The sequence below is a fragment of the Panthera uncia genome (genome assembly GCF_023721935.1).
Source record: "Panthera uncia isolate 11264 chromosome C1 unlocalized genomic scaffold, Puncia_PCG_1.0 HiC_scaffold_4, whole genome shotgun sequence".
Taxonomy (NCBI): Eukaryota; Metazoa; Chordata; class Mammalia; order Carnivora; family Felidae; genus Panthera; species Panthera uncia.
This window is the reverse complement of record NW_026057585.1, coordinates 68,277,637-68,289,641: the sequence shown is the minus strand read 5'-3', so window position 1 is coordinate 68,289,641 and position 12,005 is coordinate 68,277,637. Positions and strand designations below refer to the sequence as shown.

Sequence of the window (12,005 nt, the reverse complement as noted above, 5' to 3'; positions counted from 1 at the left end):
CCTCCCGCTCGGGTCCAGCAGTCTGTGCGCTCCAAGTCTCTTCTTAAAGCCGCTCGGGCCTGCTGCTGGTCCTCACGGAGATTGCTCCCTCTCAGATTCTCTTGGCACTCGCCGCAGTAGTTGTCCTTCAGCATCCAAGGCCCTTTCATCAACTAGAATCACAGTAACAGCTTCTCTTTTCTGGGTTTCTGTGTGCAGGACACTAACTGCTTCATACCCTGTGAGGCAGGCTTTTTCCTCATTTTACCAATGAAGAAACTGAGGCTGAGGGTCATTAAGAGAACTTGTCTAAGTTCTACCCAAGGACTGAACTCTTTGCAAGATGCCAGCTGCCTCCGAAGCCTTGTCTCCCTCTGCTTCCTGACATCCACTTTGAGCGCCAGCCAAACTGAACTACCCTCCTCCGTAAAGAGACACCTGGGTCTGTCCCTGACAAGTCTTTATTTTGGCTGCTTTTGATGCTTGGAATGCTCTTTCTTTCCTCTCTCTTGACCCAATACCATCTTCTTTTAAGTTTATTTATTTATTTTGAGAGAGTGTGTGTATGAACAAGGGTGGGGGGGACAGAGAGAGAAGGAGAGAGAGAATCCCAAGCAGGCTTCCCACTGTCAGTGAAGAGCCCAATGCTGGACTCCATCTCACAAACCATGAGATCCTGACTTGAGATCAAGAGTGGGACACTTAACCGATTGAGCCACCCAGGTACTCCACCACAGTCTTCTTCATCCCCTTGAACCAAGTGGGAGCTCCTGAGGTTATGGACAGTGACATCAACATCTCTGTGTCCCGCTCCCAGCACAGGGCCCTGAACAAGCCTCCTACGATGGCACTGATCAATTTGTCTTCATGGAAGTCCTTCCTGTCTGGGTCTTACCTGGTAGAAACCCTTCCTGAATGGTGGATTCCTCTGGGGCAGGGACAGGATCTTCAACTCTTCTCAGGCTAACCTATACTCGTGGAGATTGGCCCTGGGCCCTGACGTGTGCTGGAAGTAGTGTGGTAGACTCTGAGATTAGTAAGTCCTTCAAGTGTGCTGACCTATACCTGCCTCAGGATCCTTGCACTGGCTGATCCCTCTGCTTGGATCTGCATGAGGCTCCCTCCTCATCATTTATGGCTCAGTTTACAAGTCAGCACCTCAAAGGGACTTTTCTTGATGCCCCCTATCCCTTTATATTCTTTATCCCACTACCTTATTTTATTCTCTTCATAGCAATTCTATCTGAAATTCTTAGGTAGTTATTTCCTTGTTTACACTTATTCATGGAGCTTACATTCTAGTGGGGTAAGAGACAAAAAATAAACGGTTCACCCTTGAACGACACGGGTTTGAATTGTGCAGATCCACTTACACGTGGATTTTTTACAACACTGTAAATGTGTTTTCTTTTATGATTTCCTTAACATTTTCTTTAGCTTACTTTATGTGTAAGAATATGGCATATACTGTATACACAAAATATGTGTTAATCTATTGATGTTATTGGTAGGGCTTCTGGTCAACAGTAGGCTATTAGTAAAGTTTGGGGGGAGTCAAAAGTTGCACATGGACTTTCAACTGTGCAGGGGATTGTTGTCCCTAACCCCCATATTGTTCGAGGGTCAACTGTAATGTTAGGTGATGATACATTCTATGAAGAAAAACAAAACAGGGTAAGAGAGATAGAGATAAGGGGACACTTGTGCGGAGAGTTGATGGAAATGAGGGAATCGTCTATCTGGATATCTGGGAGAAGAATCTTCCAGATAGAGGGAAGAGTAAGTGCAAAGGCCTCGATGCAGGAGCATACCTGCCCTACTTTTGGAACACCAAGGAGGTTCTTATGTGAAGAGGTATGGGAAGGGGTAGTTAGATCACTTAGGGCTCTGTAGACCTTGGTTGAGGACTTTGTTTATTCTGAGTATGACGGAGAGTCAATGTAGGTTTTGAGCAGAGAAGTAACATGCTCTACTTTTTTTTTTTTTTTTAAATCTACTTTTTAAAAGCCTCTTTCCGGTTGCTGGTGAAATACAGGGCATGTTGTGGTGGGCGGTGGTGGGGTGGGGTGGGGGGGAGCTGCAGCAAGGATGGAAGTTCTCCCAAGGGTGACCAATTTGTCCTAGTTTGCCTGAGACTTTCCTGTTTTTAGTGTCAAAAATCTGCTGTTCTGGAAACGTCCTCAGTCCAGGGCAAATGGGGATGGCTGGTCAGCCTACAGGGAGACCAGCACTCAAAGTGGGGGAGGGCAGTGCTTAGAAAGAAGTGATAGTGATGGGACAGTGGTTACATTCTGGATGTGTGTTGAAGGCAGGGCCTAATGATTGTGCTCATGGAGCGAATGTGGCCACAAGAGAATAAAAGGAGTCCAGGGTGACTTACAGGCTCTTGGTCTGAACAACTGGAAGGACAGAGTTGCCATTTATGGAGAGGAGGAAGTCTGGGGTAGGTTTTGGAGGCTGGATGATCAGAAGTTTGGGGGGCATGTTAGTTTGAGATAACGTAATAGACTTAATCCCCATAATGGTAGGCATGTCAACCAGGCTGTTAGGTGAATGAGTTCAAAGTCCTGGGGAGCAGTTTGGGCTGGATATAAATAAAGTGTGAGTTGTCAGTCAGTGCATGTATAATATTTAAAACCACAGTCTGGATGAGATCACAGAGGGAATGAATATACATAGAAGGCTGAAGACCAAGCCCTGGGGCACATTGACATTGAGAGGTCAGGAAAAAGAGAAGAAATCAGCAAAGACAATGAAAAGCAGGAGTGAGTGAGATAGGAGAGCCAAGGGCAAGTGGAACCTGGAGGGAAATCTGTGCTGAATAGTCACAGGCTAGGGGACTAGAAAGAAGGAATTGAATCGTGCCAAGAAGCTGAGCTAGGCCCAGGGGTGTGCCTGCAGGGAGGCTGACTTGGGCTTCATTTAGGGAAGGGCTTTCTGACTGAGCTGCCATGGGAAGTGTGGCAAGTCCCTGATTCAGGTGAGTCCTGAAGCATTGGCTGCTGGGTGGAAGAGGTCTACCTCCAGGCCTCAAGCATCTGACAGGAGTTGGAGTAGCAGCTGTCAAAGTCCCTTCAAACTGGAGATGATGGGATTCTGGGAAGCCAACAGAAACAACTGTCACAGAGTTGGGGGGCTAAGCTGAGCCTTGAAATGTAAGTAGGTGTTCAGTCGGGGGGAAGTGGGGAGGGCACTCCTAGGTGGAGGAGCATTATGAGCAAAAGTCCAGAGATGTGAATAGGCAGGGTCTGTTCAAGAGTCTGGCCTGGTCAGAGGGGAAGGTATGTAAAGGATAGGGAGGAAGGTGAGGCTGGAAAAACATGTAGGGCCAGATGGTGGGGAGCTCCTACAGGGCCTGATGCTCAGGAAAGATTGGCTAACACTTGTTGAAGGAAGGTAACTAAACAAAAGAGAGATTGTAAGAGTCAAGGACTGAGGTGTTGATCACTTAGTTCCCTTGAACAGGTTTCGACAGGTATCCATCAACTGTTTCTTAAAGCCCAGCAACATGGATAGACCCTTGAGAGACCTGGGTCCCTTTCCTGGGGTCCTCTCTTCACCGTAAGGGGTGGGGGACAGACAATTCAGTGGGTGGATCAGTCCCTGGCAGTAGAGACACACTATGCCTATAAGGACACCATTGGATAGAGTCCTTTCCTTCGTTTACCCAAGGCTTCACAAGCCCTGCCCCTGGAATGTTTAATGCTCAGAACTCAGTGACCTCACCTTTAGGGAACAATGGGGCTGAGCATTACAGGGACTCCTATTGGCTAGGCAGATGGGTAGGTGAGCTCCCTCTCCCCAGAGCCATCAGCTGGGTACCAGGGCTCGAAATTATGGATTCCCAGCGGGAGGACCTGAGCCTCCCTGGTGGTAAATGCCCCTTCAGTTCCTGCCCCTTGCTTTGTGCCTTAGCTCAGAGCAGGCACCCAGGGTAAACGTTTTACCTGGATGGGGTGGTGGCTGCCTGCCTGGAGGAGTGCTAAGCAGTTAGGATATAGTTTCCTCTAGAAAACTAAGGATTGAGGGCAGAGATCACGTTTCTCTGCGGAACCAGAGGGGGGGGTTCTATGAATACCCTAGGGCTATCACAGCTGAATGGGTAACGGTATGGTGGAATGGGATGGGATACCTATGTCCTTGTCAGCTGATAAACTTTTACTTCCTTGATGGGCCTTGCCTTTGGTAAGGCTTCTCAATCTGATGGATTGGATGGGGCCAGGATGGTGAATCAGAGGCTTGACCAAGCCTGGGCAGGTCATGCCCCCTGGAGACCTAACTTTCCTTATCTGTAAAGGACTAAAGATGGCCTCTTAACCTCCCTGGAAATCTAGCATTGACTAAATAAGAGAATGATGAGACAAGTCAATGAGGGAAGGGAGGAACGGAGAGTGGTTAAGTGGATGGGATAATTGATGAAAGGTTTAAGGAAAAGAATGAGAAACAGCTCAGGCCCCAATTAGAGCTATCAGCCAGCTTGCCTCTTTTTCTTTCTTATTGCCTTAGTATGGGTCTCATTGTACTTTGGATTCCTGGGGCTGTGTTCTGTGGTAACCGGTGGCTGCATTCTCTTTCTGCACTGGAGGAAGAACTTGCGACGAGAAGAGCGTGCCCAGGAGTGGGTGAAGGTGATGAGAGCCGCCACGTTCACCTACAGCCCCCTGTTGTACTGGATTAACAAGCGTCGGCATTATGGCATGAACACAACTGTCAACACAGGCCCTCCCCCTGCTGTCACCAAGACCGAGACTGAGGTCCAGAATTCAGATCCTCTGTGGGAACTGGACATCCCTGGGAGCAGGAGCTCTGCTGCCCAAGACAGCAGCCCCAAGGTGGAGGCCCCTGCCCCCCCACAACCTGCACTGCAGCTGGTCCCCGGGCAGCCTTTACCTTCCCCAGTGCTGCAGTCCCGGACCAGCTCCCCACTCCTGGTGCCCATCTTTCAGGAGGTGCCCTTTGCCCCTTCCCTGTGCAACCTGCCCCCAATGCTGAACCACTCGGTCTCCTACCCTTTGGACACCTGTCCTGAAAGGAATGTCCACTTCCATTCCCTCCCCACGATGGTCCATGAAGACCACTGCTTCAGTGCCAAGGCTTTTGCTTCAGAATTATAGCCACCTCTCACTGAGGGTGGGAGCTGGAAGTATTATGGGCAGAGCAGGAAAATGGAGCGAACCTCGGAGAGGTGGTATTGACACACAGACCAGAACTCATCTGGATGTCACATTATGAAAGACTAAAAAAAGTCCAAGGCTCCCTTGTGTCTTATTTGTCTTTAGGAGGGCAGTGTCCTTGCCCTGTCTGATGGGGGCACTTTGCAAACCTAGCTGAAGGTCACCAACGGGACCTTCATAAATGGGAACAGGAGGGTTGGCTGTGGGGAGACACAATGGAGCTCAACATCCTTCTATTCAGTATTTGAGACCAAAAATGCATGCCAGGCCCTGGGCTAGGTATCCAAAGGCACTGCTGTTCTGTGTGACATTAAGCACAGCTGCCACAAGAGTGATAGCTGCTGAGGGTGCGTGAGCTATGGCGATTCACAGTGGTCATGGTCACGTCACAGACAAGTCATCATGAGATCCATGAGCCACACTGCATTGCTGGCTGAATTGCATTCTTTGTTAACGTTGATGATGCACTGAGTTATGGGTGTCTCTGCATTATGTCTAATACAAGAAAACTGCCAAATGGACATCACAATCCTCCTCTTACAAAGGAAGAGACAGGTTCCAAGGGCATCTGCCATATTGTTTTTATGCTGCAGAGCCAGGTCTCAAATTTCCATCTTCCTGGCATCAAAGTTCTTGGTCTTCTCAGCATCCCCCATAGTGTCCCTTCCCTAATGATAAGTCTCGTTAGAAAACACTTGGCAAATGATTGTGTGTGTGTCTGTAGGGTGTAATTAACTTGGTCCATGGATTGGCTTAGGAGGACTGGTCATTGAACCCCCTAAAATTACACACAAAATGTACTTTTTTTTTGATCTTAAAAAAAAAGTTTTTTTAATGTTTATTTTTGAGAGAGTGTAAGTGGGGGGGAGTGGGGGGTGGACAGATGATCCGAAGCGGGCTCTGTGGTAACAGCAGCAAGTGCAATGCAGGGCTCCAACTCATGAACCATGAGATCATGACCTGAGCTGAAGTTGGATGCTCAACCGACTGAGCCACCCAGGCACCCCTCCTTTTTTTCTTCTTTTTAAAATGTTTCTCAAACGCATCCATGGACCCTCCAAAAGTAAATATCCACTACATGGGGATATTTTTGTACATTTTGGAAACAATCCTAAAAGAAGAGACAAAGAGAATACTGGCTATGAGGTCTGACTTTATTTACTTTTTAATTTTTTCTAATGTTTGGTTTTTTTTTTGAGAGAGAAAGACAGAGTGTGAGTGGGGGAGGGGCAGAGAGAGAGGGAAACACAGAATCAGTAGCAGGCTCCAGTCTCTGAGCTGTCATCACAGAGCCTGACATGGGGCTCGAACTCACAGACCGTGAGATCATCACCTGAGCTGAAGTTGGACGCTTAACTGACTGAGCCATCCAGGTGCCCTGGTCCCACTTTAAAGATAAGAAACCCCAGCTCTCCCCCAGGATATAAAATTTCCCCTTCACTTTAGGCATGAAGAAATCATCTCACCATAATTGTAAATGAGCTAAGCTTTCTGTAGTCTTCCTGAAGGGAAAGGCCACCGATTGTGTATGTTTGCTTCTGTGTGTGAAATCCCAGAACCCTAGCAAACATGCAGAGCTAATTTTTCTCAGTGTATGAAAAAGCCCCAGCCTCTATATGACCACTCTCTTGGAATGGATTTCTCCCACCATCCCCTACCCCTTTAGAAGGCAGTGGAACATTCCTTGTAAACATGCTCTTCCACTGAATCTTACAAAAGCAACTCCCAAGAACCAAAAAAACCCCAAACACAAAACATCAATGGAGACCTAAGTGGAGCTTGGTTGATACAGAGAGGGGAAGGGACTCACTCTTCCCTTGCCCCACCCTCTTCAACACTGCAGACGCCTAAGCAGCAGCCTTCACTTTAGGGCAGATTCTGCAGTTCTTAAAGCAGACTCTTTACCATCTGTTAGTTCTTGTTTTTGGAAGGAGGGAGTCTATATAAGGATCAAAGGTTTTTTCCTTAGTAATTGAAGGTCGGAGGAGAGGGGGACCTTTAGTCACAGACACAGTGGGAGAAAAAGGAAATGTTTTATTTAGATAAATTAAAATAGCTGTATTACCTATATGAAATAAGCAAAGCTTAAGTCATAGAGACCTTGAATTCACTCCCTAAATAGAACCAAAATTGCTTATACAGTACCAAAATAGCTCCACTAAAGCAAAGTAGATTTACATTTCTTAATATGAGAAAACAACAAGGTAGGTTAGGTTCGTATAACAAACAACACACACTCTGTAATAAGTCTCAGGAATACCCAAATGTGTTCTGGTTTGGATATGAAAGAAGGAACCACATCTAGCTGGTGTTCATAAGCCAATGAGGTGTGTAGCAAACAAAAGCTGTCACTAAAAACAACTCAACAGCAGGCCATCATGAGTATGAGCCCATCACCGTCAAAGTCTTCAACTGTGACGAGCAAGACTGGCGCAGTAGTAGGGGGCAACAGGGTTACGTCCAGCAAAGCAACATAAAGTGAGGAAACACCAATGGAAGGAAAAGTTGTTGGTGGCAGGTGAAGGGTGTCCTCTTCAGCTTTGCTGTATCAGACACATTCCTAAATGCCAGGTCCCTCTCTGCCCGTAAAATGACACTACAGTCACCCCTAAGCTAGGTTCTCTATTCCTTTGATTCTTCTCTTCCTAGAATACCTTTTTGGTCCTCTGATTTATAGGGAGGCTCTCTAAGTAAACATTATCCCAGATAGTAAGGCAAAAGAAAAAAAAGGGGCCAAGAAGCAGTGCTTTGGGTAACTTAGGAAAGCAGCAGCAGTAGGCGCTGCCAGAGTGAAAAGGTAAAAGTATTTGAAACAAAAACCAAAATCCAATCTTCCCCTGAGATGAGGCAGGAAAGGCTTGACTACAGCTCAGAAGTCCCAGGTTGGAGAAGTTAAGACCACTTACAAATAAAACTCCCAAATTAACACTGAGTGAGTGGCTTATAAAACTCTTAAGCCAATGAATCTGCTCAACCTGGAACAAAAGAGTTCAACATGCCCTGCTTCAGCCTGGGAGACAGGGCAGCAGTTATGGCAAAGGGATTCATCTGCGAGTGAAGCAGAAACACCTCCGCCAGTTTGGTAGGGAAGAGGTACATACAGCTGGCCCTGGGGCAATGCTAGCTAGCCAGATAAGCTGGAGGTGGGACGGACAGGTGATCAACTGAAAAACAAAACTGACTTCTCCAGGTATAGCTATCTGGTACAAAAGAAAGTACAGGCAACAAAGAGTTAAGGTGTCCTCAAAGTATCTGCCTATGAATAAGAATTTGAAACTAAAAAGGACAAGCTACATTACCCTCAAGTATATTTCATATAAATCAGTTCTCAAAAAAATACCTTCCAGGTACAGACATACTATTTATGGTACAGTATATACAAATATAGCAGTATAATTCAATTTATTGCTAGAATTTTATTTGGTTGTTACAAAATCTGTAAGGGTATATATATTTAAAAAGGGGTGGGCATGGAAGGCAGCCAGAAGAAAAAGAGTTATCTTCAAGCTACCTAAAGTGCCAGGCTAATTTTATACTATATTTTAACCTTTCCAAGAAAGTGAAATAGCTCAGATGGGCAAGGGAGTTTGTTTTTTTGTTTTTTTCAAAAGACAGAAAGAAGCACAAGCCATTATGAGGTAAGCAGACACATTCATGGGAAAAGACTTCATCTTGCTTTAACTAAACTTTAATACTTTCAGAAAAAAAAAAATCAAGGTTAGCCAACACTAAACTGAACATCATATAAAGAAAAAACCCAGCCCTAAAATGTTTAAGAGTGTGCGACTGCAACCATGGGTAACAGGGCAACTTGGATAAAGTTAAAATAGAAATGAGCTCTACTAAAGAAGTCTATGCCATGAAACCTGTAGTTTCTCCCTGACGTGGCCTACGGCACCAGTTAAGTTTCGTGAAGTTTTTCCTTTTGTGTTGCCCAAAGCCTGCTTCTACGAACAGCACAGCACACACACAGATGTAATTCCTTCCGGTCTGGGGACCTCTCCTACTTTTCTGGGGGCCTACGGAAATATTTAAAGGGAGAAGTATTGCACTTGCTTGTTATGAGATCTGAAGAAACTTGCTGCCATCAAGTGAAGCGCCTGGTCCAGGCCAGCTCCACGTGGTTTGGCATCCTCTGGACAGAACCCCTGTAGCCACTTCTGAGCTGACAACTGGTAGGGAACCTAACAGGATTTCATGTGCTGCATTTCACAACTTCTCTGGTTTCAGGCCACAGAGGAACGTAGGAGGTTCTTCTTGGTAAAAGCCTTCAGGTAAAACCTCAAGGAGTTTCCTGGGTCAAAACGAGGAGCAAAGCTATCCTCTAAGGCTCCTCCTGGGTAGCCAGGCTGTGATAGTGAGTGAAAGTGCTGCCCTGCCCCTCAGAACGGAGACCGCATCAGAGGTGGCGGTCAGCTCTGGCTTGAGGATGGACTTAGGTGGGTGGGTGAAGATAATCTAGCTCACTCAGTGGGGAAAACGTAGCTCCCCACGGGATAACTTTTTATGCTCATCAACACTGAAATAGGATTAAAAGTGAGAAAAAACCCCCAACAAGACTTCTCTGGTTCAGAGGTTGGGATTAGCTGAGGGGACAGGAACAAAGAGCCAGAATCTTATTTTCCTGAGCCTGGGGGCAGCACTGTGCTACCGTGTCACCTCACCTCCCCAAATCTATTCCTCCAGCTTCCAGGCCAAACCCCGTGGCAGCACCTAAAGGAGACATGGACATACTTTCCGCAGTTACCAGATCAGCGATTTTTAATAACAAGTCATTTGTTCACATCCTGTTTCAAACCATTCTTCCTACTTCCCACAAAATATGCACAATTCTTTCTTTCATTTTAAATATTTACAAACAGAAAAGGTCTACCTTTTAAAGGAAAGACATTTTCTGAGTCTGTATAAAGTGCAGCTAATTTAAGGCAAATTTATGTGAAATATAAAAGGTGGCTTATTCTCTCTATATACACATTTTCCAGTTTTAAAAGATAAGGTCTCCTTCCCTAAAAAAAAAAAAAAAAAAGGAAAGAGGGAAAAAAGAGAGCTTGACTTTTTTCTGGCAATTTTTAAATTAAGATCTTATTGGTTTTAGGAAATCAGAGATTTCTGAATATCACATAAGTAAAATGGCCTTTTTTTTAAAAAAAATAATTTTATAGCTTTTTCAAACAAGTTAAAAGGTGACAATGTGTCTGCTACGGTAGTTTGGAGGACTGGAGGATTGATTGGTAAGTAAAACAGTTGTTCTTGTTAGGTGAATAGATATTAGGTAGTCCTGGGTATATAGCATTTCTAAAATATGCCTGATGAGACTAGACACCTAAAGCTACCCTTAGCTCCAGGAATGAATATCTTCCATCACCATCAGAATCAAACTCTTTCAAAGTCTCTAGTCCTGGCACGGCAGAACCTAAGGAGTTCCAGATTTCCTGGTAGGTCAGCTTTCCATCCATGTCCTGGCCAGTCTTCTGGAATAAATCCTGAAGATCTGTTAAAAAGGAATTACAGAATGTGTATGTCTACACATATAGCTAAAATTTACTTAACAGTTTATTTATTTTAATTAATTAGTTTATTTTAAAGTTTACTTATTTTTGAGAGAAAGCGTGTGTGCGCGCAGGTGTGTGTGTGTAGGAGAGGGTCAGAAAGCGAGGGGGGAGAGAGAGGATCCCAAACAGGCCCTTCACTGTCAGCACAGAGCCTGATGAGGGACTTGGACTCATGAACCGTGAGAACATGACCTGAGCCGAAATCAAGAGTCAGACACTTAACTGACTGAGCTACCCAAGTGCCCCAAATTTACTTAACAGTTTAAAAAGCAGCCTCAACTGAATGCAAAGCACTAAAAGAAAAGCTACTTTGCAGACTCTGTTTCCAAAAGATAAAGTTCAGTATCTCACTAAATTAGAAAGATGATTCTTGATCCTTTACGAATGAGAAGAATTACTGAATGGCACTATCCTTCCAAAATAGAAGCAGTGACAGATAATCACAGGAGAAATGAGTGGGCTGGGCTTTCTCCCCAAGGCCTTCCTTTTAGATTTTCCAGATTTTATTCTTATGTTGGACAGGTAAAAAGGACTGCAGAAGCCTCAAGAGCTAATGATAGGAGCTGAGCCCGTAAAACAGACTATAGCATATTGTTAGTTAAACGGAATTACCGTATGATCCAACAATTCCATTCCCAGGTATATACTCAAAAGAAATGAAAACATATGCCCATACAAAAACTTGTACGTGAATATTCACAGCTGCATTATTCCTAATAGCCAGAAGGCAGAAACAATCCAAATGTCCATTAGCTGATGAATGGATAAAATGTAGTATTATCCATATAATGGAATATTATTCAGCCATATAAAGGAATGAAATACTGCTACATGCTACAATATGATGAACCCTGAAAACAGGCTAAGTGAAAGAAGCATATACAAGGCCATGGATCGTATGATTCCATTTATATGAAACACCAGCACAGGCAAATCCAAAGATTTTGGTTGAAAGATTAGTGGTTGCCAGGGGCTTGGAGTGGGGGAATAGAGAATGAGTGTTTAATGGGTACAGGATTTCTTCTGGGGAATTAGATAATGCTGATGGTTGTACAATGTGGATTATACATTTTATTTTTTATTTAAAAAAAAATTTTTTTGGGGGGTGCCTGGGTGGCTCAGTCGGTTGGGCGTCCGACTTCGGCTCAGGTCACGATCTCGTGGTCCGTGAGTTCGAGCCCCGCGTCGGGCTCTGGGCTGATGGCTCAGAGCCTGGAGCCTGCTTCCGATTCTGTGTCTCCCTCTCTCTCTGCCCCTCCCCCATTCATGCTCTGTCTCTCTCTGTCCCCAAAATAAATAA

The 12,005-nt window shown here is 45.1% G+C and overlaps 2 protein-coding genes across 6 annotated transcripts in view; one reads left to right on the top strand and one right to left on the bottom strand.

Moving 5' to 3' along the window:
• Positions 1-3,722: 3,722 nt before the first annotated feature.
• On the top strand, positions 3,723-5,234 carry TEX38 (testis expressed 38). Of its 3 annotated transcripts, none has more exons than XM_049617251.1 (2): positions 3,723-3,761; positions 4,486-5,234. In XM_049617251.1, the coding sequence occupies exons 1-2, from the start codon at positions 3,758-3,760 to the stop codon at positions 5,091-5,093; spliced, it is 612 nt and encodes a 203-aa protein (XP_049473208.1). In that variant the 5' UTR covers positions 3,723-3,757; the 3' UTR covers positions 5,094-5,234. The 3 variants fall into 3 exon arrangements, with proteins under 3 accessions (XP_049473208.1, XP_049473207.1, XP_049473209.1); XM_049617250.1 differs by lacking the exon at positions 3,723-3,761 and adding an exon at positions 3,770-3,852; XM_049617252.1 differs by lacking the exon at positions 3,723-3,761 and adding an exon at positions 3,772-3,852 and having other exon boundaries at positions 4,565-5,234.
• Positions 5,235-5,973: 739 nt separating this feature from the next.
• The window catches only part of EFCAB14 (EF-hand calcium binding domain 14), a 39,917-nt gene continuing 33,885 nt past the window's right edge, over positions 5,974-12,005 (bottom strand). For 2 of the 3 annotated variants that reach the window (XM_049617228.1, XM_049617230.1), the window contains one exon: positions 7,173-10,644. In XM_049617228.1, the coding sequence (XP_049473185.1) occupies positions 10,469-10,644 (176 nt within the window). In that variant the 3' untranslated portion in view covers positions 7,173-10,468. Of the gene's footprint in view, positions 6,265-7,172; positions 10,645-12,005 lie in introns of those variants that run through there. The other variant, XM_049617229.1, reaches the window with a different exon arrangement.

Bases quoted from the DNA above. Each gene is read 5' to 3' on its own strand.
- TEX38 (XM_049617250.1), top strand. From the start codon at position 3,816: ATGGATTCCCAGCGGGAGGACCTGAGCCTCCCTGGTG. The intron at 3,853-4,485 runs GTAAATGCCCCT...TTATTGCCTTAG, and splicing joins GGACCTGAGCCTCCCTGGTG to TATGGGTCTCATTGTACTTT.